The 25,630-nt window shown below is 37.0% G+C and overlaps 1 protein-coding gene across 1 annotated transcript; it reads right to left on the bottom strand.

Annotated features, from left to right (window-relative positions):
* Positions 1-116: 116 nt before the first annotated feature.
* On the bottom strand, positions 117-23,011 carry ATP6V1H (ATPase H+ transporting V1 subunit H). The gene is made up of 14 exons (XM_058177495.1): positions 22,863-23,011; positions 17,454-17,576; positions 16,866-16,968; positions 14,381-14,470; positions 13,138-13,251; positions 12,942-13,046; positions 11,873-11,914; positions 9,740-9,837; positions 8,919-9,111; positions 8,098-8,276; positions 6,223-6,348; positions 5,115-5,216; positions 3,890-4,003; positions 117-439 (listed from the first exon to the last, which is right to left on the bottom strand). The coding sequence occupies exons 2-14, from the start codon at positions 17,555-17,557 to the stop codon at positions 379-381; spliced, it is 1,431 nt and encodes a 476-aa protein (XP_058033478.1). The 5' UTR covers positions 17,558-17,576; positions 22,863-23,011; the 3' UTR covers positions 117-378.
* Positions 23,012-25,630: the final 2,619 nt, after the last annotated feature.

The raw sequence follows: 25,630 nt of genomic DNA, 5'->3' as shown, positions 1-25,630 counted from the left end.
AAAATTGGTGCCGAAGATAAAAAAGCTTTCAATAAATAAATCAATAAGAAAAAACCCTAATCACTTTTCAAAGTGAACCTGATTTGCAGCCAATAAAGAACGATAAAAAACCAATATGGAATAATTATTCTTTATTTTTTTAAGACAATAAATACATAAAATAAAGACATTACACATTAGCTATCTTGGATTTGTATTCCTGCTAGCAAATGAAATGATTTACAAGACAAGGCCCTTCAGGCAACAAGATTGGAAGATTTATTGGAAGGAAAGCTCACAGTAGCAGACAGCTAAAGAGACTTCAACTACATTATTTTCTTCTGTGTACTTGAAGGTACTTGTAGCAATTATGATTATCTCAGCAAAGAGAGTTGAGGCTCAGCTTCGTGCTGCAGCTGTTTGAGGCTGTTCTGATTGTAGCTGTTTTCCAAGATATTCCCTACAAAAAAGCAATGTGGAAAAGGGAAGAAAAAAAATTATGAGAAGACAATACTTAAATGAAGTTTTTCCAGAAAGGAATAAACAAGAAGAGGTAATGAAAATCAAGTATGCAATTTACTGTCAATCCTTTCACAGTTCAGAGATTCTAGTTTTTAGAACATATTCAAATTTGAATTTTAAATAAGGAGACCAAATATCAGACCGAATTCATGCTAGTTTATGTTAGATGAGCATTGACCATATGATAGCTTTAAATTTTATTGTACATCATACAATAATTGTTGGAAAAGGTGGTGAAAAATAAGGCATCGTGTAGTCTTTCTTCAGAGATTATAATTCCTAGCTTTGCTAGGAAAACTAGCATTTCTCTATAATAAAATTAAGTTAATCTGATCCTCTCCTCATATGTGCTACACTATTCCATAACATCTGTGTACCTAAAAAGTCCTATGCAGACAGGGGGATCTCACATGAGGATTTCAATCCCCACAATCCCTTGATATAGGTTGGATTGAAAAAGAGACAGTGGATCAAAATTATCCAGTGAGTTCGCCATGCCTAAAGATGGACTTCAGACTAGGTTTCACCAGTTCTTCTTCAACATTTTAACTATTGCAGCAAATTGGTTAGTATTAATCTCTTCAAATCTAGTAATCCCTAAAGGTTGGGTACTTAATGTTTCGCAGTTAAGAAAGAAGTAGAATATTAACAAGTTGTAGAGGCTTAAGAGTCAGAATTCTATGAAATTGTGCTACATTCGAGAATCAATCAAACCAAACACAGAACTTCTTTGTGCTGTCTTTGTGCTTCTGAATTTAAAAGGGGGGTCTGAAACATGTCATCCATTTACAGTACTTGAATAAAGACATTTGCAACAAGACAAGCAGGGGAAGAACTGAATTTTTACATAGAGCAACTTAATTGTGACTGACCCTTATTAAGATTCTGTAAGAAAATATGTTTTTTCATCTGTACACGTATGCCAGCTCAGTTATATTACATGATGCACAGAAAGGTTAAACTAAAAATAACAAGGACATTGAACATAATCGCTGTAGCAAAAGACTAGAAGAAGACAACATTTATTACTGGAAAGAAAAAACAGCTAAGCATTGTTAAATTAACTTGGAGATCAAGTTAAAAGAACATTTTAGGTCTAATATTTTATGCAGCTTCACATTATTATAACATTAATTTCAAACACCAAAATAAAAATTAGCTTTCTAATTAATACAATATATAGTTCATAAACATCAGTTTTATTTTACTTTTAAATAAAGGAATTATGTGTATGAAATGCTGCCAATTCTGCTAAAGTACTGTAAGCCTCAGGAAGCATGCACAGTAATTGATTCTAAAAAGCACTTGTTTGCACTTCTTCAAGACCAAAAGCCTGGTGCAGTACATGATTACCCCACTATCTCTAATGCAGTAATTTAATTCACTAGCTTTATATTGGAAGTAGCTTGCAGTCCTGAAAATTACTAGACTTTGTTAACGTCTGCTATGGTATACATGGTATTTATATATGCTTCCTCCCCCCAATATTCATATATCATTCAAAAAGAAAATCATACAAAATTGACTATATGCGCGTCTCACAATGTGGGACCGTGCTATTTATGCCAACATCAAGCAAAAATTTAGTTACTGAATTATAGATAATTTGATGCGTTAGCACAGAATAGATGCAAGGCATAGTGGGACACTTATTGGTGAGATGAAATAATGCATGTAGCCATCAGTGAGACTCAGACTGATGCCAAAACAGTGAGAACAATAATATTCAAGAAGGCTGCTCAGTAATTGCAAATTTATGTTGTACAATACCACTATTTTAAATATATATATAAAAGAGTGATGGTGACCTTATGGATTACTGCAATACACTCTACATGAGGCTGCCCTTTAAGATAACCCAAGAATGTTAACTAGTCCAGAATGCAACAGCATGCACAGTAATGGAGACCACTAGGTTTACCCATGTAGCATCTTTGCTGTGTGAGCTACACTGGCTTCCAGTTTCTTTCTTGGTGTATTCAACATGTTGGTGATCACCTTTAAAGCCCAGGAACAGGGCCAAGTTGTCTGCAGGACCGTCTTTCCTAAGAACATCTACCTGCCCTACCAGGTCACATAGGGTAGGCACATAGCTAGTCCCTTCCCCTAAATATTACCATCCAATATTGGGAGCTAGGAAGCATGTCTATTCCATGACAGACCCTGCCCTATGGAATACTCTGCACACTGAAATTTGGCTTTGAAGACCTGGCTTTTCTCCCAAGTGTTGGTATCAGATTGGATAACTGCACACTATGAGTCTGATTTAGCACCAGGTTTGTTTTTAATATTTTAAAATGTTTAGTTGTATAGTTTTAATATGGTTTTATATGTTGCCTTAACTTTTGAATGGGAGCCCCCCCAGAAATGATTAGAAGATGAGTGGCTAGATAAATGTTTTAAATAAATAAATAACCAATCTATATGATGCTACAAGAACTATTGTGAGAAAAGTCTCATAGCCAAAGTTTCACAGAGGAAGAACTACTATTTGTAATAGTTAGCGATGATAAAATTAATCTTAATTTATAAAGAACCTTGTCTCAGTAATGAGATTCAGCGAATAATGCCTCAATCTCAATTCCATTGTATTCCTGACTTTCTGGACTTTTAAATGAATGCTTTAACTTTTTTTCTTGATGTGGAGCTAAACGTTCTATCACTGATAGTGCTGCATGCATTCTAAGTAGCCACTGAAAAACTGCAGAAAAAGTAGAGCCCGAGTAAAGTACTATTGATTATGTTATGTCTGCTGCATAAGCAATAATGCTATTAAATTCTAGGAGCTGCTTGACAGGATGTAGATTTTTTGTAATACAAATCCTAAAAACTCCAGTTAATATGAATAAAATATAGATATAGACTTTATGAAAAACAAGTAGGCAAGTTAATTATTCGTAATTTCTGTAATTAATACATTTACCAAATGCATAAAGAGAATGTGCATTAAATTATATTTATATTTTATCAATCACATACAGATAGATTTCAGGAACAACGTATTACGGAAGAATAAAATCTTGCAAGACATTTCAGTAAAATATACCCCAAAAAATAAGCAAAAAGCACAAATTGTCATCAAAGATCAAGTTATATGTCATTAAACATTCATTGACAACTCACAAATACTAAAGTGTACAAATAAGCCCTTGTCAAGTACTGAAATATCATAGATGTATAGAAAAAAAGAAACAATAAAAAGCCATACCAATCCATTTCAGCAATTTTACTTTCATTTATTGGTGTGAATAACAAAAATAATCAGAATATCATTATTAACCACTGATACTTCATAATTAAGATTTACCATACTTCATAATTAAGATTTAATGAATGAGAAAATAAATTCCTTTTGTCAATACAGAAATAAAAATTAGCCATCACATACCAATTATGAACCATCAACTTTTGCACAGCAAGTAAGGCATTGTAGCGAACCTGCTGGTCTTCATGATGCATATGATTCATCACAAGCTGTTTTCCACCAAGCTGTTCAATCACACTAAACAAACAAAGAAAGAGAAAGGGTAGTGGGATATGTAAAATGACATGGGCAGATATATGATTGATATTACTTCCTCTTCTGATTTCTCACAATTAGAAATTTCAAATTATGAACTTGTAGTGGAGTCACTTTGTTCCAGATCCTAAACAGAATGTAAAATAGTTCAGCTCTAAATAATCAAAATACACATCACTTTAGCATAATTAGTTTTTCTTACACAAAAATGGAAATGTAATAACAGGCATGAAATAATCCTACTTCAGAGGCCATATAAATATATGTTCTTCAAATGGTTTATAGTAAAAATGGCATTCTCACTCTTCACCTTTCTGGCATTTACTAAATGCAACATGGAAGCTAGGCACCCATTTTCTTTTGGAATGGCTGCTTGAGGGGACTGAATGCCAGCTAACTGCAATACTGGAATTTGTTTTGAATTCACTGTCAATTTTTTCCAGGGGAAGCAGTAGGAAATATGAACAGAATAACAAGATTTTTTAAAGATAAAAAAAGAGATTAAATGCATATGTTAATGGATTCTGATTTCCTTTGCGTTTTAAAAAACCAGTCTTAACTTTGTTTTTCAATGGGACATTTAGATTTTTTTTACATCTTCAAATAAGCAAAGTACATACATCTATTTAAAACAGGGGTGTCAAACTTGATTTCATTGAGGGCCGTATCAAGGTTGTGTTTCGATCTTGGGGGGGGAGGGGTGTATGGCCAGGGGGGGCATGGTCAGCTTGACATCACTCATGTCAGGGGGCAGCTGTGGTGGCTCAGGCAGGACTGGGGAATCCTTCTGCAGCCTTCTGCCAATGAAAATAGAGCCTTGCGCGGCCCTCCTGAGCTCCGTTTTCACCGGCAGAGGCATCGCAGGCCAGTCCTTTCCTATTTCCAGTTGGCCCCATAGGCCAGATCTAAACACCCTGAAGGCTGGATCCGACCTGAGGGCCTTGAGTTTGACAACCCTGATTTAAAGCTTAATTAATAGGACAGTTGTTGCAGGCATTTTACAGTTGCACACAATCATAAAAAAACTTCTACGTAAAATTGAAATAACTACTACAATAACTTGAAGCAGATTTAAGGAGTAAATTTTGCCTACCGTTTTCCTCGAGGATAGTGTCGTACGTATTCTCCCACATCATGAGCAGCTACAGCCAAAACCTGAGGATCGTCTGATACTTCCAAAAGTTTTGTCAAAATTCTACAATACAATTTTATGTACATAGTAAGATTTAAATTTTTTTTACAAAATATTAGAATGTTTAAAATATTAGAATATGCATCCAAATATTTAGAAATATTTATTTCTAAAAAGTCCGTATCAACTTACTTCACTAACCATATGAAAATAATAAACTATCTTATTAAAATATACCACAAAAATATGTTTTAATTATTTTATTCCTTTGATTACAAATAATGAAGCATATTCAGTTAATTTCTGAACAAAGGCATTCTTGAAAGTTGTCAATGTGACTCACGCACAACTAAACCTATTGATTTAATATGCATCCAAATTAGATTTCAAAGCCAGAAGTCCAAATTATAAGTTTAAAAAAATCACTGACAGCTGTAGGAACATACCAGTTTAACTGGATAATATAAATATCTAAAAAAAATTGGCTTCACTGTAGAGATGTGCTATATTCAGATGGCACATACATATACTTGATGCTGATTTTTATGTTAATGTTATTTATTTGCATTTCCATGGAGACTCCATGAACCTTACACAAGCTCATTCTACAATTTTCAATAGTCTCCATGTTTCCAGGAAATAAAAGTTGGATATGTTTACATCTATATATGTTTGCTTCTCTGGAATTTAAAGTGGTGGTTCCACTTTGTAGAAATGAAGTACAAACATTTGTTCCATCTCATAACACAAAATTTTTAAGAATTTATAAACTAATACTCTTGTTGTAGCCTACATTTTAAAACAATAAAAATGTAATTTGCTCTTTCACAAAAACATGGTTTTAAAACAGAAGGGTTCCAGTAGGAATGCCAAAGACACTCTTCAAAACAATAGGGCAATCTAAAGAATCACACTATATTTTGTTTAAAGAGGAAGTGTTTCCCTGAAGTGAAATTTAAATTTCATCTTGCCTAGAGGTTACAAATGCAATTTTCATTATTCTGAACAACAGATACATTTCAATTTTTAAAGGAAAAATGGGGGAAAAGGAAGGAATCTGGGAACGTACTTCAACAATTCATAATTCTTTTCATTTAATCTTACAGCATTCTCCCTCCAGAATTTCTCAGATTTGTGAACAGGACTCCATTCCAGTCTTCCGGACTTAAGCTCTGAACTATATTCATCAAAAGAACTGCACAAAAATTGAAGATGAATTTAGGAACAAAAGATTCTTGAGAAAAAGCATAAAAGGAAAAGCATTTTAATCACATGGAATAATATTGGCAATCTTCCTATTATACTGATATCAAACTAGTTCATAACAGAAAAGGAATACATATCCCTGATCCGACTGTCACTCTGGGATCATGCTGTCTTTACAATATTAAAGAGTAATTTGTTTTTGCTGGCCCCCGTGCTTGGTGATTCCATTATTCCTTATATAATAATATGTTCAATATTTATGCTATATAATTTAAAAGTATTCTTATAACTTTAAATTGTAATCAGCTTTGTAATGTCATATCATATGAAACCAAAATAGGGCAATAGTGGCTGATGAGTAAATCATTTGAGTAAGTATTCCTATGTTCATTTTACACTTTTAGCATAATGGAGTTGACAGCCAATACTTTTAAAACATTCTTTAGAGTGCCCAGTAAACATGTCAAAATGTTTTGTTGAATTAGTTTGGTAGTTAAGATTAGGAATGTGCAGCTATTTAAGTCCGGTGGAAAAAGCAATAGGGCATCATATATTGTCCTCTGTTTTTCAGTTGACCTACTTTTTATTTTTTTAAACTTCTATTTTAAAGTAATTAAAAAATTACATTTTATTGTTCCTAATATCAAAGAAAATTTCTCCTAGAGCTGTGATGGCGAATCTATGGCACATGTGCCACAGGTGGCACGTGGAGCCATATCTGTGGCCACGCAAGAGTTGCCCTAGCTTAGCTCCAGTGTACATGCGCACGCCAGCCAGCTAATTTTCAGGCCTTCCGGGCCCACTGGAAGTCAAGATTTTCCGGCTTCTGGAGTGCCTCGGGGGGGATGGGGAAGGCCATTTTCGCTCTCCCCAGGCTCCATGAAAGCCTCTGGAGGCTGGGAAGAGTGAAAAACAGGCCTCCTGGGCCCACTGGTAACCTTTTTGCCATCGAGTGCCAAAAGCAGGAGAAGTGCGGGAGGGTCACACACGCATGTGATTTATGGGCACACATGCGCATGACCTCCCCCCCCCATACACCCCATGCTTTTGGCATGCGACAACAAAAAGGTTAGCCATCACTGTCCTAGAGTATATTGGTTTTACAATTTCATTTTTAAAGTGGTGGTAATATTGTTGAGAAAAGTCAGATTAAACATTCTTTGTTCTAAGACAAAGAACAACTTTCTGGCCAGCCACTCACACGGCCTAATTCCAAATAGCCATGGCTTGGTTGTTGGCCAAAGCTCGGAGGTTAGGGACCCCTGTTCTAAGAGACCGTTCTCTCTTAGAACATTTGCCTTACCCTTCAAAATATTGATTTATAAGCTCTATGAAATTCACTCATTATCCAGGTATCTAAACCACAAAATCGTCATTTAAATTTAAGAAGAGTTAACTATATTAATAATGTTAATAGTCTTTATTCTACATTATTTGGAGTTTTTGTTATAATGGGGGATGTAATTGAAAGATTAATTGTGGTAGCTGTGACCACCAGACTTTTTTAATTTTAAGTGCAAACCATCTAAAGACACAATTTATTAGAAGAGGTTTTTTTAAGTGCTCTCAAAATGATTTCCTGCTAAGTTTTTAGAAACAGCACTTTGAGATTAACTATTCTTAATGTCTCAACTTGTATCTGATCAGAACTAATAGTTTTGTGAGGAAAAGAGTTTTAACTGAAGTCTGACCAACATTCTTATTATGCCATTTTTAAGATTCTAAATGCAAATATTACCTGAGATCCTGGACACTCTCTCCAAGTTTATCCAACAGAAATTTTATATCCTCACTTATATCTTCATCATCATATTTCTGTTGCTCCAAATTTTCTAATTGCTTCAGTACTTTGCACTGGATCATGGCAAGAGCATATTCTTGGCGGGTTTCTCTCTCAGTGGACTTTTCTAGAAAATTCTAGGAGGGAAAATATAAGAAATTTTTAAAATGTCATCTATCATAAATGAAAAATATATTGTTTTGTGACTTATGGCTATATATTTTAATATTTATAATACTACTAAGCTGTTCTCTCAGTAAGCTTACAAGAAAAAAATTATACTTTTTTATTTAAAATGATACTATAACAGCCATGGAAACAAATGAAAGGATCAACATACAAATCAACTCACTGGAGACACAAATGTGTCCCTACCTTCACAACTTTAAAATCTGAAAATATTAAGGAAAAATGGTTTGGCAGACATGACATTTACCATGTACTTTAATGCTGCATCTCTCTCTCTCTCTTTTAATAGGCAATGTACAGTAAATCCAATTCAAGACTGTGGCACAATCCCCCTCCATTAGTCCCCCTATTGGGACACTCTGTTCCAAAATACTGTAAATATTGCCAACAAACAGACCCTTCTCAGGCATAGGGTCTTGATATGAACTGGAACTATAGTGAAGAACAAACAACTGAAGCCAACAACTGAAGCCAGTTCAGAAGCCAATTCTTGCTTGAAAAGAAAACAGTCAAACAACCCCAAGTTACAATATATATATAAAAACACACCACAGCCAGTTTGATCTACTCAGTGTGCTTCATCCACTCACCCGAAATGCTGCCAAAATGATCCTGGTTACTTTCTCTTTTACAGACTCTTGAAGGATATCAGATAAAACAGGAACAATATTATAACGCCGCAAGTGTTCACACATTTGGGGACTGAAGGCCAAGAGCCAGACAGAGAAAATCATCTGATATTGAAGCTGGAAACCGCACTTGTTACTCAATACTCCCATTATACTGGAGGGGGGGAAAAGACATTTAGAAAATACAGTTTCTATCTGATCAGTCTCTATTCTGCCCTTATTCCCAAGATCTTGAAAAGCTGGTCTCTCTTTTTCAAAAAAAAAAGATAGGGGGAAATCATGTAAAGGCTGATTTTTAGAGTTCTTGTAAACCTCTTAAATCAGCAATGACCATGGGAGGCCATTGGTCATTGGCCATGGTATTTTTTCTGGGTAATGAAATTACATATTCTCCTGAAAGCCACAACTATTATTAGTTTCACTGTTGAATTGCACTTATGGAGTGCCTTGATTGAACATTCAACATGAGTGTGTTTTCATTTAACTTAAATGTCCTGGAGCAATTCCTCAGCATTCAATGCAATTTAATCCAAGTTTACTGCGAACAGAATAGCAGTTTTAAATGAATTCAGATTTATGTTTATAATTCATTATTGCCACTGTTTCTGTCCATAATATAACAAGTAGTCCCCATTATTCTTTAAGTACAATTTTCTGCTCACCCACAGAGAATGTCTCTTTTAAAAGGCATTACAATGATATTCTTCTAAATCAGACATCTAAATATGCCCCAAGAAGACAGTCCACTAAAAGCACTGATTTTTTTTCTTACAAATACTCACCAGTTTACTCCATCTGATTCTACCCATGCAAAACGGTATTCATTGACTCTGAGCATCAACTGCAAACACCCAGCAACACACTGGACATACTGTGAACTCTACATGAAAGAAGAATACACTTCCCTAAAGATATGTATATAATATGATTTCTTAAGTAAGAAGTCTCCGATTATTCATCGATCATGAAATCAGAAGCTGGCCCAACAGTAGAAATGCCTGCTGCTACTTTCAGGCTGGAGAAAGTTCAATTAAAAAAACAAAACAAAATGTTCATTCTAATTCACCAAATATATTAAGCTTTTTATTGGTTTATTAAGACTTTAGGGTTGAATGCAGAGTTAACTTTTTCAATACTACATTCTTAAGTAAGTTGCAGTACCTTTTTGGACTAAGGGCTTCTACAGTACCTATTGGCAATGCATGTTAACAACATTATCTCGTTTTTCTACAGACTCCTACAATCTATCCAAATACATTTATAAGAATTATTTTAAAAAATACCCTATTTATCTCATATGGAGCGTAAGGCTGATCTTTTCAAAATGATTAATAGAGTAACAACACTGAAAACACATTCTGTGCTGAATGAACTTAAAAAAGCAAGAAGTACTCCAAGCCAGAAATGAATGTGTATTATTTCAATCTGTCATACATTTATATATAGAGAATAATAAACAAAAATCTGGTGCCACAAAGCAGTTAAACCAAAACAGATTATGATTTCAGAAGAACCTCGTCTGGTTCTTTCCAAAAGTCCCAGATCTGTTCTGAAGTTGAACTTGCATGTTCTGCACAGAGGTGACTGGTTTACAAATGTTCAGCATGCAACAAAGCGATTTTACTAAACTTTCCAAAGAATGGCTAATAAGTAGTCATGTGGTATCTTTCATGTAGAACCAACCCACACAGCTGATTGATGTATCTTACTTTGCAACAGGAAACTAAACAAAAGTATTTCATATACCTATATACATAAAACAGATTTTTTCTTAATTATTATTAATTCTTTTCCTACAGTTAAGATTCCAAAATAGGAAAAGGAATTTATGTAGTAGTCAAAGTATATGTTTTTTCTGAATAGACACTTAAAATGAAGCTATCGTGTCTAAAAACAGCCAATCAGTCTCACAATCTTACACAAACAAGAACTATATTTAAAAAAATCTGGTAAATTGATAAACTCTTATGCTTCTTCATCTATGCATGCACAAAAATAAAGTCAGCAAGTTACTGAAGAATCCATCAAAATTCCTTCTTCATCAAAAGCTTCTATTCCTTTTAACTAATCATATTTAGGTACAAAAATCTCTACAAGATAGTTAATTGTGTCAATCCCTTTATGAGGACTAACAAAAAGAACATGTGTACTCAAAATGTTGAGTTTCTCCAGTTTTATCAAATGTGACTTATAGAAGGATAAACTTGAAGTTCTTCAGGGGACAGCAGATGAAGTCTCCCTATTAATCCGTTTTCCATTTGATTGCAAAATGTCCCAACTATTGCCTCTCCAGAGATGCCATGTTCAATGCTTGAAAGCCAATCAGGGGCTCTTTTGTTAGATTGCTATCCTCACTATAGCTAGTTGTTCACTAATGGTTACCAATACTGTTCCTGCATTCCCTTATGACTATCTATACACAACTCAGTACCAAAGCAGTTTATCATTTGCTGCAGCCTGTCTTCTAGCCTAAGGATTTCAACTGGGTCCTTGTTCTCATTACAACATACCATCCTTCAATCATCCACACATCTTCCTCTACCACAAAATTAACTCAGGAGCTAGAATAATCTAGACACAATTTGTTAAATACCTCAGTGCTGCATGCAGTGCTATTATATTGGATCCTTAGATTCTCTAGGCTAACAGCCTTGTTTTGCAAATTCTGACTGATAGGTTTCCATTGGGTACATTTCAATAGACACTTCAGTAAGAAGAAGTCTCAGACTCTTGAACGTAAGATTTTAGAGTAAAAAGAGAATTGAAAGAGAATTCAAATAAGTATTATTTCAAGAGCTGCCTACTAAAAAATATTTTAGTATATACTACTGAAACAAAATTAACTTCTAGTGCAACCAAAAAGAACAAAGGTTAGCCCAAATCCAGACTATTTTCTTGAAGAAATATATACTTACATCAGTTCCAGGTTCATTAGCACTTCCAGTACCACGTAGTTTCTGGCATAAAACAAAAAAAGATATACTCTCAGAATTATTATTTTTATTTAAAGGAAATTTACATAGATTTAAAAAACCACAGAAACATAAAAGAAAAAGTAGGAAAAGAAAAAAGAAGGTAAAAGAAAAAATAATACAAAGGAAAGAAAAAGAAAAGTATCTAAAGAAGCAATTCCAATGTTTGCATCAATTACAAACACAATTTATATTTTGAAGACTCATAAAGAATAATTGGGTACGGCATGTCCTTTTTATTTCATTTTCATGAAAGACCTTCAGACCTTTTTAATCTGAAAATATCCACAAAAATAATCATTCAGTCAAGTTCATGAACTTCAGGAACATATTTAGACATTTCATACTGGAATCTTCTTCTTTATTTCATTAATCAATAGAACAGAAATCTACAGGTTTCTATAGTTTGCTGTCATAGTAAAATATAATAGCAATAGCACTTAGAATTATATACCACTTCATAGTACTTTACAGCCCTCTCTATACGGTTTACAGAGTCAGCCTATTGCCCCCAACAATCAGGGTCCTCATTTTACTGACCTCGGAAGGATGGAAGGCTGAGTCAACCTTGAGCTGATGGGAATGGAACTGCCGGCAGTCGGCAGACAGCAGAAATAGCTTGCAGTACAGCATTCTAACCACTGTGCCACTACGGCTCTTGATCATGAGTTCTGTGTTGTAACATACCTGTAACTTTTCTTGGCATAAAAGCTGATAGGAAATTTCCTAGTTGTGTGATGCTACCTGGTAGTACTCAAATATATTAGTTTCATGTACTTTTCAGGAGAAGATCCACAACAAGGATATGTCCATATATCCCACGTTGATCAACTTTATTGAAATCCAGTGAATGTTTGTATGCATTTAACTTTAAAAAGATATTATGTCACTGAAAGTAACATAATTCCACAATATATTAGATGCAGCCCAGAATAGTAATTTCTGTTAAGACTATTTTAATTGAACTAATTTAATTTATAGATATTTTAAGTATGACTACATATACATATACCTGTGAACTAAGCTGAGTTTTAATCCAGTTGAAGTAATAATTTAAGTCACTGCCTTCCATCAGCTCCCGTCCCCAAGCTGCTAGTTTAGCAATAATTCTGGCAGCCTGAAAAACAATACAGAAAACAGAACTTCAGTTCTTTCTAGAAAAATATACTATTTTGCAAATTTCAGATTTTTATTGATTGAAAGTTTACCATATGCACAGTGAAAAGATCCTGACGATTCAACATTGGCAGGAAATAAGACCATGCAGTGTTCTTGTCCCTCTTTGCATAGTCAAAGAAAATACTAACCCGCTGGTGATTCTCCTGTTGAAAGGAAAAGAATAAATATATTATTGATACCAGAAGGGAAGGATCATGACTGATACTTATATAAGATTTATTTCAAAATCGTTCCAGCAAGATAAGCAATACATATAACACATAAATAGAATTACATTTTGATGTTCATCCTGCATTAGTGCTATGATTAGGTGATAAGAGTAAACTAGATCAAAGCCGATGATAATGCACCATTATCAACACTTCTTGCAGTCCATTTGCCATTCGATTCCCTTGCTGTTGCAATGTATCCATTATCATAGCACTTAAAATGATCTACACTGAAGCATACAAAAGTGCTAGATTGAAAAATAGCCCCTCCCCCAAACAATTTAATGTTTTGATAAAATTACACAACATTAAAAATGCAAATGACTGCAATATTTAGCAAAGCCACACTACAAAAATATTCTAAGGTAAACTGCAAGACACAAACTTCATTGGAATAATGCCTAAGAATAAAAGTATCATGTATTAATCCAGATGCTATAAAGACATTAAGAAAACGTTATTCATTTTATAGGACTCAAGCAAAGAGAAGGAATTGATAAAGCAAAAGTAATTTAGTATCTCTATTTCCAGATTACATTGACCTTGTATTATGCCTGGAAAGCAACTGGCAATAATTTCTTTTAACATAAGTATGGCATACCAGTTAGCAGTCTAATTCTACATTTTTCACCAATCAAAACTTCCAGACCCAAATAATTCTGAAGCAGCTCTCACAGATACTAGCCAAAACTGTCAGTTGGATGGGATAGCAGGCCATAGTTCATAATATCTGGAGGATACTAGCTTGACTACCCTTTATTGAATAGGATGGTGAAAGTCTTGCTTATTGAGAAGCAGCTTAACAATCAGATTCAACTTTCTTTGGTGCATTTTGAAAGTAGATCAATTGACTCATTATTTGCTTTCAGAAATTTCAAGATATAAATGTAATCATGCCACACTGTAAAAAATGGCTGAAGTATTTTCTAAGAGATCCTACTCACAGGAAGTGTAATCTGCCCAGCATTACTGGGAAAGTGGATATAAAGTGAAAAGCCACCTATATTGCAATAAGAAACCTGCATATAAATTAGTTAATCATGAAAATAGTTAATGAACGTACCTGCAGCATATCATCAACCATAGTTAAAATGTACTGAACTGTCTGTTCCTTGGAGATATGAGTCATCAGACTTATGAATGTTTTAGCACACTAGGAAAAAAATAAATTTTTAGACATTGTTTTCATTCTCATTTTGCTCTGCATTTCTGCAAGCAGAGGCTGTACAGTGAACATGAAAACAATTTTAAATTGTTGGATCAGAATATTCACATGTATTGATTTTCTAGAATGCTTTCATCAAGCATATTATTGCAAAATTCCATTCATTCAGTTATCACTAAGACAATTAGATTTCATATGAAGAAGCAACATTCTTCTCTTCAATATAGAAAAATAAATGCTGTATATATTCTGCTACTTCTAATTCAGATTCATAGAGACTAATATTTGCTGTGATTTATATGAGGAATTGCAAAGACCTGCCTCTAAAGTAAATTATGTATGTTAACCAAAAGGAAATATACTGAAATGCCAACTTGATTTTCAAAAGTAACTTGGGATAAAATAAACAAAATTATTTGTAACCAAGTGCTCTGGCAGCCTGTCTCTTTCTCCTTCACTGTTTCAAAAGATCAGAACTATGACAGCTGAACATTAAGAGAAACAAGACTACATTTACACACACAATTATATTAACACGGAACTGTCTTCAAACAGTATCCTTAATGGATTTTTCAGGCTGGTGGAGAATATAATAAAATAACTTAGTAGGACTATGAATATATGGACACGCATGAAAAGAAATCTTTCTGACACTCTCTCACTTATGTTGCCTTCCACAAGCTTTCTTAGAATAAATGTTTCACTTAGGGGAGAACAGAAAAGGAAATATCCCTCTAGATTCCTTTTCAAGAAACAATTGTGTACTTAAGGGATGCACAAAATGTTGCATTTCAGATTCAGAAAAGTTATTCTGATCTTATAAAAAAAGGGTAGGCATAGTAAAAAGTTTCACACTCAAAACAGTACTACATTGAGTTGAGGTCATTTTGAGTTGTTAGTATTTTCTGTAAGGTCAGAACAGCTGTTTCTAGCTTATAACAATATTTAATAAAATTATTTAATTAAGAGCCATAGTGGCACAGTGGTTAGAATGCAGCACTGCAGCTAATTCTGCTGACTACAGGCTGCCAGCAGGTTGGCAGCTTGATTCTCACTGGTTCAAGGTTGACTCAGCCTTCCATCTTTCCTTGATCAGTAAAATGAGGACTCAGATTGTTGGGAGCAATATGCTGACACTGTAACCTGCTTAGGAGAGGGTTATAAAAGTACTGTGAAGCTGTATATAAATCTAAGTGCTATTTCTATTTCTATTGCTATTTTGAACTTAAAACATTTCAAACTGAAGTATTGTGCAGACAATGGCATCATTTTGCTTTTAATAACACACCAATACATATTGTTGGACTATGGTGTTGTTGGACTGGGGTGGACTACAAGACCTCCAAGGATTCTTCCAGTCCTTTGATGATTCTATGATATAACAAATAAAGTAACAATCTATTTACTGTAGCATGGCTATTAAAGAGTACTAAAGCAGCATGTAGCTTCAGATTTACTATGCAGTCTATAATAATGTGGCACAACCATCAGACTTTTGTTATCTGTCTTATTATGAAGCTTGCTAGCATAATGGTAGTGGAAAGTATTACAAGGGTAAATTCACATATGTATGACTGCATGTCACAAATTAAGCATCAGATACCCCAATAACAAGATTATTCTATATAATTTGATGTGTAATGCCTACTAGCATGGCCAATGATAAGGGACTGTAGAATATAATATTGTCTGAACAACAAAGAACACAAAATTGTAACAGAGAACACCAGACTGTTTTTCCATGATAATCAATTTTTTTCCTGAAAATTCAGTAATTCTGATTTAAACAGTTTGTGCATCCGCTATCAATTACTGAGTGTCAAAATATGAATCAGTGACATACAGAGATATGTAATTTATCTTCTAGAAACCCATATCAAATAACAAAATGTGAATACTGTTTCAGGATTTGATCATTAATAATAGGAAATAATTTGTAAAAGAGTACTCAGGTAAACATATTGTACTGCTGAATAACTTTATTATGGTGAAACACCACAGAAGTTAATAGGATATATTCCTAATTTGAGAAGATGTAATGTAATGTAATCTAATCTAATCTAAAATATAGTAGAATATAATATCACATCACATCACATCACAACACAATACAAGACAACACAACACAACACAACACAACACAACATGGATTAACTGGTATTCCCTGGAGAATATATGTCAGTGGCACACACTATTTTTAAACAGTCAAAATAACTTTGCTTTGTCACTATTAATAATGTAAGTAGTTTGGAAAAAATTGTGACTATAGCATATAAGAATAGACCTACAAACCTTTTCAAACAAAAAAAAAAATAAACAAAAAAATAAAACCAAAATAATTCATAACACTGAATAATTATTTGCCCCACAGAAACTATATTACTTGATTGCCTTCTGTTTGTATTAATTCTTGCTTTTCTTCTGGAGTCCGTTTTTGTTCAAATCTTTGAATGAATTCACAGTCTTCTCCTGAAATCATTAGCCCTCTGCAAAAGAAGTAAAGTAACTTTCAAGTATCTTCAAGAAGAATAATGAAGGCAACATCAGAACCTTGTTTTGCTATGAAGCAATAATATATTAACATAAGAAAAGAAGTGGGATGAGAAGCTTTGAAAAAGTATATATCTAGCTGTCAAAAAAATATTTGTAGTCAGAAAGACTATATGTCTTTCTGAATCTATAATTGATTAAAATAAAGTAATGAATCATCTGCTATTCTGAAAACCTGGTTTTAGCTACAACTGCCAATTTACTTAACATGTTACTAGAAGTATGGTTCACAATTATACTACTACATTGAAATATCTTATTACTAATAACTGACAAATCATTTTTCCCAATTTCCACTGACTCAAGATATTTCCAAGTCTTAAACAGTGCTCTAGTTTCCAATACATCTACATATACTCTATGTAACTATTTTAGAAAAATTATGCCACTTATAACCATTTATACACAGTTCAAAACTTACTGTAGATACAACTGCCAATTTACTTTATTAGCCCGAACTTCAGCTGCTTTAGCAGCAATGATATTGGTGGGGACAGCAGCATCAACAGCACCCCGAATATCCATAATTACTGTAATTTAAAACCTATTAAGGAAACAAATATGAATATGAGTTTGCAGTAAACCTGAACAATGCTTCAGTCAATACATGAACACTGAAATCAGTTTACTTTCATTGATCTGAAAAGCTAAATTTCATTGGCGCTTTGATAGTTTCTTGACTGAGGTATTGTTTACTTGATTGTTGGTCTGAAGCTTATTAACTTCAAATCAACAATAAAATACAAGTAAACAATACCCCAAAAAATACCAACAGTAAACAACCCCAATCAAACAATCTCTAAGACACCCCCACACACACAATGCTGACAGACAAACTGACAGCAAACAGCACTCCTTACTAGCGTGATTATGTTACCTAGCTTGGGTAATGAAAGAAAACAAGCAAGAAAACAAGCAAGAAAACAAGCAAGCTCAAAGAGCACCATGGATCCCTCAATCTATTGTAATAACTTAATTTGAGGAACGTAGTAAATAATACATAAACAAAAACAATGCTATTTTGTTTATCTATTAAACTATCTCTGAAACAATTATATAAATTATAATCAGACTCATTCTCTTTCTCTCTCTCTCTAACACCCCCCCCCGTGTGTGTGTGTGTGTGTGTGTATGTGTGTGTGTGTGTTAGGTTGTTGCTTTAGCTTTATTTAATATACTGTAATATGTAATAAAATTACATAATAAATAAAATCCACCACCGCAGGGAGACGGAACCGATACGTTGGTTCCGTCCCAGGCGCCTGATGGACCCGGATGGGTTCCGGACGGAGCTTGGGCCATTTCCTGAGGGTCTGGCTCACGGCTCGACTGAGGAACTTGTTGCGGCCTGGGAACAGGCCGCGACGGGGGCCTTGGACCGTGTCGTGCCTTTGCGGCCTCTGACCCGGCGCAGGTCCCAACCGGCTCCTTGGTTCTCCGAGGAGCTGAGAGGGATGAAGCGCCGGAGAAGACGCCTGGAGAGTCTTTGGAGGTCTAGCTGCTCGAAGCTGATCGGACACAAGTGATGCCCAATACTAGGACTCACCTAGTGGCACTGAGGGAAGCGAGGCGTAGCTACGCCTCGCCCCTCATTGCATCGGCAGATAACCGCCCAGCCGCCCTGTTTCGGGTGACCCGCTCCCTCTTACACCAGGGGGAGCGGGATGACCCGCTGCAGGGACGTGCTGAGGAGTTTAACGTTATCTATACGATAAAATCGCTCAGCTTCGGGATGGTCTGGACCAAGATTGCAGTGATACGGGCGAGATGCGTGAGGGCGGTCTTGGTGACATTGTGTGGGATGAGTTTGACCCTGTGGCTCCCGAGGACATGGACAGGTTGTTGGGTAGGTTGAATGCCACCACGTGTTTACTGGACCCGTGCCCCTCTTGGCTGGTGCTGGCCACTCGAGAGGTGACACGAGGCTGGCTCCAGGCGATTACGACCGCTTCTTTGGTGGAGGGTGTCTTCCCGGCCGCCTTGAAAGAGGCGGTGGTGAGGCCCCTCCTTAAGAAGCCGTCCTTGGACCCGGCTGTTTTAGGTAATTATCGTCCGGTCTCCAACCTTCGCTTCACGGCGAAGGTTGTAGAGAGTATGGTGGCATATCAATTTCCCTTGCACCTGGATGAAACTGTCTATCTAGACCCGTTCCAGTCCGGCTTCGGCCCGGTTACAGCACGGAGACGGCTTTGGTCGCGTTGGTGGATGATCTCTGGAGGGCCAGGGACAGGGTTGCTCCTCTGCCCTGGTCCTATTAGACCTCTCAGCGGCTTTCGATACCATCGACCATGGTATCCTGCTGCGCGGTTGGAGGATTGGGAGTGGGAGGCCCCGTTTATCGGTGGTCCCCCCCCTCTCTCCCCGACGGGGCGCAGACGGTGTTGACGGGGGGGCAGAGGTCGGCCCCGAGGCGCCTCACTTGTGGGGTGCCGCAGGGGTCGATTCTCTCGCCCCTTCTGTTCAACATCTACATGAAGCCGCTGGGTGAGATCATCAGTGGTTTCGTGTGAAGTACCAGCTGTATGCGGATGACACCCAGCTGTACTTTTCTACACCGGACCACCCCAACGGTTATCAAGTGCTGTCCCGGTGCCTGGAGGCCGTCACGGGTCTGGATGGGGAGAAATAGGCTCAAGCTCAATCCTCCAAGACAGAGTGGCTGTGGATGCGGCATCCCGATACAGTCAGCTAAATCGCGGCTGACCATCGGTGGCGAGTCATTGGCCCCGATGGAAAGGGTCCGCAACAGGCGTCCTCCTGGATGAACGGCTGTCTCTAGAAGACCATTTGACGGCCGTCTCCAGGAGAGCGTTCTACCAGGTTCGCCTGGTACGCCAGTTGCGCCCCTTTCTGGACCGGGATGCCCTATGCACGGTCACTCACGCACTCGTGACGTCTCGCCTGGATTACTGCAATGCTCTCTACATGGGGCTCCCTTGAAGGGCATCCGGAGGCTACAGTTAGTCCAGAATGCGGCTGCGCGGGTGATAGATGGAGCCCCTCGTGGCTCCCGTATAACACCCATCCTGCGCAGGCTGCACTGGCTACCTGTGGCTTTCCGGGTGCGCTTCAAGGTTTTGGTAACCACCTTTAAAGCGCTCCATGGCATTGGGCCGGGCTACTTACGGGACCGCCTACTGCTACCGAATATCTCTCACCGACCCGTGCGCTCTCACAGAGGGTCTCCTCAGGGTGCCGTCGGCGCGGCAATGTCGTCTGGCGACGCCCAGGGGAAGGGCCTTCTCTGTGGGGGCCCCCACCCTCTGGAATGAACTACCCCCCGGACTTCGTCAGCTTTCCGACCTCCGGACCTTCCGCCGCGGGCTTAAAACGTATTTATTTAATTGTGCAGGGCTGAGCTAGATTTTAAATTATTGGTTTTAAATTGGGTTTTATTTGATATTTTAATTCTAAATTTACGGGCTTGTTAGAATCAGTTTTTTAATTGTTTTATATTGTATTTATATGTCTTTTAAATGCCTGTACACCGCCCTGAGTCCTTCGGGAGATAGGGCGGTATATAAATTTGAATAAATAAATAAATAATAATAATAATAAAATTAATGAAAAAGATTTGTTACTTATACTAAAATATATATGGCATAGAATTAAAATATATTAAAAGGGAAACCACCATGTTATGTGCTTCAAACATATAGTTTTATATTTGCTACTATTTAAATTATGAAAATTAAACAAACAATTCCTTGGCTGAGGTAAAGCAAACCAAGAAATCTATTTAATTCAATTATTCAACTTTTGAACTATTTTCAAAGTTCTTATAAACATAAAAATGTTACACACCTCATAAAATGAACCATCCTGTGTTTATGCTGTATTATTAACCTAGATTGACAAAGCTCCATATTATAATGTTTGTTATAGAAAATATATTATTTTTGAGCATACAGTCCCACTTCATTCAGTAAGAAGTGAACCAGACTTAATGCAGTGGCACCAATTTTCTGAACATTTTAATAAGAGCCATTCTTGTTTTCTTACAGAATTCCAGTTGGACAAAAATGCACTCCCTCTGAAATAATTATTTGACACATAATTAGTATGACTTGTTTAAACTATGTTTTTAATAGCTGTAAATTGGGATAGTATAGTTTTTATTATTTACAATGTACTTTATTGTGGTTACTTTTCCTTGGTTAGATTTCTGTAAATTGCATGTAACAATTTACTTTAGGAAACAAAATAATGTGCAGAATACTACCCCATTATTACAGAGTATTACATATCTGTTACCAAAATAAAATTCCTGTTATTTATTAAACAGAGATTTCTTATGAAAGAAAAGAATCCCAACTCAAGTTTCCACATCCAATTCCATCTGGAAACCAGCTACTGGATTTTGTTCTTCCTATTGTTTCATATTTTAAATTTTGCATTTCAAACTAAATCTTTTTACACATGCTTTTCCAAAATTTAACTGCAACTGATCACAGAACACAGCTTATTTTTGAAAAAACACGGACAAATTGTATTTAATGTCCCAATGTAATATCAACCGTTTATGCTAACGTAGAAAAGCAGAAGCACAGCTAAATATCATTGCACCAATGACCTTCACCATTTCGTTTTCTCCTCAAATAGTTTCTGGCCTACTCTGAATTTCTGATGCCAAAACAACTATTTAGTTTTTATTGCATGACTGGGACAGGATATTGATCAGTACTAGCCAACTCTACCTGACCAAACCAGCTGAAACTGTATTACAGTCATTTAACCATTGCTGCAAAAACCAGATTAATCCTTCCTTCCTTTCCCCTGCAAATACACATCTATTATTGGATGAAACAGCTATTACTGCCTTTTTTTTTTTTTTTTGGTTAAAGCAATGCTAGCAAAAGCGAGGTTTAATTCAGAGAAAGGCAGCTGATCTGGCCTACGATTTGTTCAGAAGAACCTCACCAAGTTCAGCTGTATTGCCCTGCAAACAATCTGTCTCTCTCTCTCTCTAAAAGCAGTGTGGTAAAAAATACAAGAAATGCATTCCTATCTTTAACAAACCGATGGGATGAACAGGAGCAATTCAGCAAACTCGGGGACACAAAGAGTCAGAAAACGAAAATATTTGGAAGAAGCAGTTCCCGTCTCCCAATCAGTCTATGCAAAGTTTCTTTTATGACATCTACCCGGTATATTGGCTTAAAGCATCTGACCTATCTGACTTATTCTTTCTATAGGGAAAGCCACTGTCTGGATATTAAGAGAGCCGAAAAAATCACGAAAGTCATATTAATAAGTTATTGTTCCTAAAACCAGGGCAAGGAAGGGGGGGAAAAAAACACGCCTGAGAGCAAAAGAGAGCCAGGGTGGCAAAGAACCGCCGACTTGTGTGACCTTTCCCTGTGAAGCCTAAAGCAGGGGTCTCCAACCTTGGCAACTTTAAGCCTGGCGGACTTCAACTCCCAGAAATCCCCGGCCAGCAAAGCTGGCCGGGGAATTCTGGGAGTTGAAGTCCTCCAGGCTTAAAGTTGCCAAGGTTGGAGACCCCTGGTCTAAAGGGTCGGCGCTGGAGGCAAGGCATTGAATTGGGGAGTCTCTGCAGGGCCGTTTTTCGGACGGCTGCAATCTACTGCTGGCCACGGGCTCCTTGCGAGCGTTTTGCTTTTCCTCCCTCTACCCATCGGCACCGCGACAGCAACGCCTATGCGAGCGAGGGTCGGGCAGAAAGGCAGCAGAGGCGCCTTCTCACCTTCCCGCTGCCCGCTAACTCTACAGCTTCCCTCTTGTATACAAGATGCGAGCAAAGCAGCCCCGCGCGACCTCCGCTCTGCCACGCTGCGGGCGGGGGGGAGAAAGAGCTACGACGTCTCACCTCTCTTAGCAAGCCGGCAACCAAAGCCCCGGGATCGGCAGGCGATTCGCAGTCAGCCACCGAGCGGAGAAAGGAGAACCGACGCTCCCGGTCATATGACAAGAGTTCAGCTGACAGCGCCACTGAACGAGCTACGGATGCCGACAAGGTGCGGAAGAGAAGCCCGGGCTCCGCTAAAGCACCACAGAGACCGGCGCGCGTTGTGCGCTAGGCAGACTGGCGTAACCCTCCCCTTTCGGGGTATTGTGAGCCACAACTCCCAGCATCCATAAGAAACGTGGTGTTTTTCTTTCTTTCTTTCTCTCCTTCCTTATTTATTTATTTACATTTATACCCCGCCCTTCTCCGAAGACTCAGGGCGGCTTACACTGTGTTAAGCAATAGTCTTCATCCTATTTGTATATTATATACAAAGTCAACTTATTGCCCCCAACAATCTGGGTCCTCATTTTACCTACCTTATAAAGGATGGAAGGCTGAGTCAACCTTGGGCCTGGTGGGACTTGAACCTGCAGTAATTGCAGGCAGCTGTTGTTAATAACAGACTGTTTAGCAGTCTGCGTCACTCCTTCCTTCTTTCCTTCTTTCTTTCTTTCGCTTTCTTGCTCTCCCTTATATTAAAGATTTTTTTAAGGAAGAAAGGGGGAAATTAAAGAAAAAGAAAAATTCAGAGAAGTAGCTTCCGATCTTCTTTATACCAGTTAAAAGTACAATTACAAATTTACCTCTTCGATGATTACATGATTACAACATAACTCTCTTCCTTCTATAGTCTAAAGGTAAAGGTTCCCCTCGCACATATGTGCTAGTCGTTCCCGACACTAGGGGGCGGTGCTCACCTCCGTTTGAAAGCCGAAGAGCCAGCGCTGTTGGAAGACGTCTCCGTGGTCATGTGGCTGGCATGACTCAATGCTAAAGGCGCAGGCAACGCTGTTATCTTCCCACCAAAGGTGGTCCCTATTTTTTACTTGCATTTTTTACATGCTTTCGAACTGCTAGGTTGGCAGAAGCTGGGACAAGTAACAGGAGCTCAGCCTGTTACGGGGCACTAGGGATTAGAACCACTGAACTACTGACCTTTTGATTGAAAGCTCAGTACCTTAGCCACTGAGCCACCGCATCTCTTATTTCTATAGTCTAAACACTGTCTAATCATCAAAACACTTTGTTCTGTCTCGCACAAAAAGTCTACAGTGGGTTTCCAATAAGCAGTAAGCGTAGGTTCAGTGTTTTTTTCTCATCAATGAAAATCAAATTAGCCTTCTCAGCAAGTCCTATTATCTTCACCAACCATTCTTCCATTGTGCGTAATGCTGAATCTTTCTATCGTTGTACATACAATAATCTTGCTTCAATTGTCATGTACAAAGTTCCACAACTTTTCTTCCAACTGTTTGTCCATCTATTCCAAAAGAAAAACTTGTTCTCAGTTGTAGGTGAATCTTTAAAACCCTCTAAATTAGTGTATAGCATTTGAATTAAAATTTTCTAGCTTTTTTGATAAATGTTTGTTGAATTGTGCAAAAACATGATAAAAATAAGATATTCACATTTCCAATATAAATTTGAAGTGCCTTTATACATTCTTAGACAATTTCTCTGGTGTTTGGGAAGGAGAAAGTATAAAGCAGGAATAAAGAAAGGTGCATTCCAGTATTCTTAGTTACCAACCTCATTACTTTGTACCAAATAACATTCTGGACGATATTCACATATCATGACCTCACGTATGGGTAACCTATGTTACAAAAACTCGGATGACTATTAGATAGAAGCAAAACAATACAGAAATTATTTGATGCTACTTAGAGATTGCCAATATTTTTCCAGGCTGAGTCCGATACCTCTAGCTGCAGTACAACTACTGCATGGATGAACTTTGTCAATTTATGTTGACTTTCTGTAGCAATATGCTAGCAATATGGTTGGAAAATGATCCTTGCAGAGTCTTTCAGGTCACAGGAAGAAGCAGAGAATAAAAGCTTCCCTTGGTGTGTTAGAAATGCAATTTAGGATCCAGATTAGAAAAACTCTGCTACAGACTAGGAACAAACTAAGAACTTCTGACTCCTGAGAATTCAGTTTCCAGGAGAGGTTTCCCCTACCACACATACACACACTCACACATATTTAAATATCTATTAATTGAACTGAAATAAATACTTCAATCTGTTTAAAAGAGATCTGTCCTTTCAGTCAAATGACAGGCACCAGGGCAGCAGCAGAGGTGAGCTTTCTTTATCTTATTTATTAGAAGAATAGAATAGAATAGAATAGAATAGAATAGAATAGAATAGAATAGAATAGAATAGAATAGAATAGAATAGAATAGAATAGAATTCTTTATTGCCCAAGTGTGACTGGACACACAAGGAATTTGTCGTTGGTGTATATGCTTTCAGTGTACATAAGGAGAATAAAATACATTCATCGAGAAGAAAAAGATACAACATTTAGTGATAGTCAAGGTTACTAATCTATCAAATCATACTAGGAAACAAATAAAAACAATATAAATTGAAAAATACAAGCAATGTGGTTATAGTAATAAGTGAGAAGAGATAGATACTAGTAAGGAAGAGAAGAATAATAGTAATACAGTCTTAGTAAATTATTTGACAGTGTTGTGGGAATTAGTTGTTAAGCAGAGTGATGGCTTCGGGGAAAACTGACCTTGTGTCTAGTTGTTCTGCTGTGCAGTGCCCTATAGCGTCGTTGATAACCAAAATTCTGAATTGGACCTGGAAGCAAACTGCACCCAGTACAAC

Source organism: Ahaetulla prasina, chromosome 3 (genome assembly GCF_028640845.1).
Source record: "Ahaetulla prasina isolate Xishuangbanna chromosome 3, ASM2864084v1, whole genome shotgun sequence".
Taxonomy (NCBI): Eukaryota; Metazoa; Chordata; class Lepidosauria; order Squamata; family Colubridae; genus Ahaetulla; species Ahaetulla prasina.
This window is presented reverse-complemented; position numbering and strand designations above follow the sequence as displayed.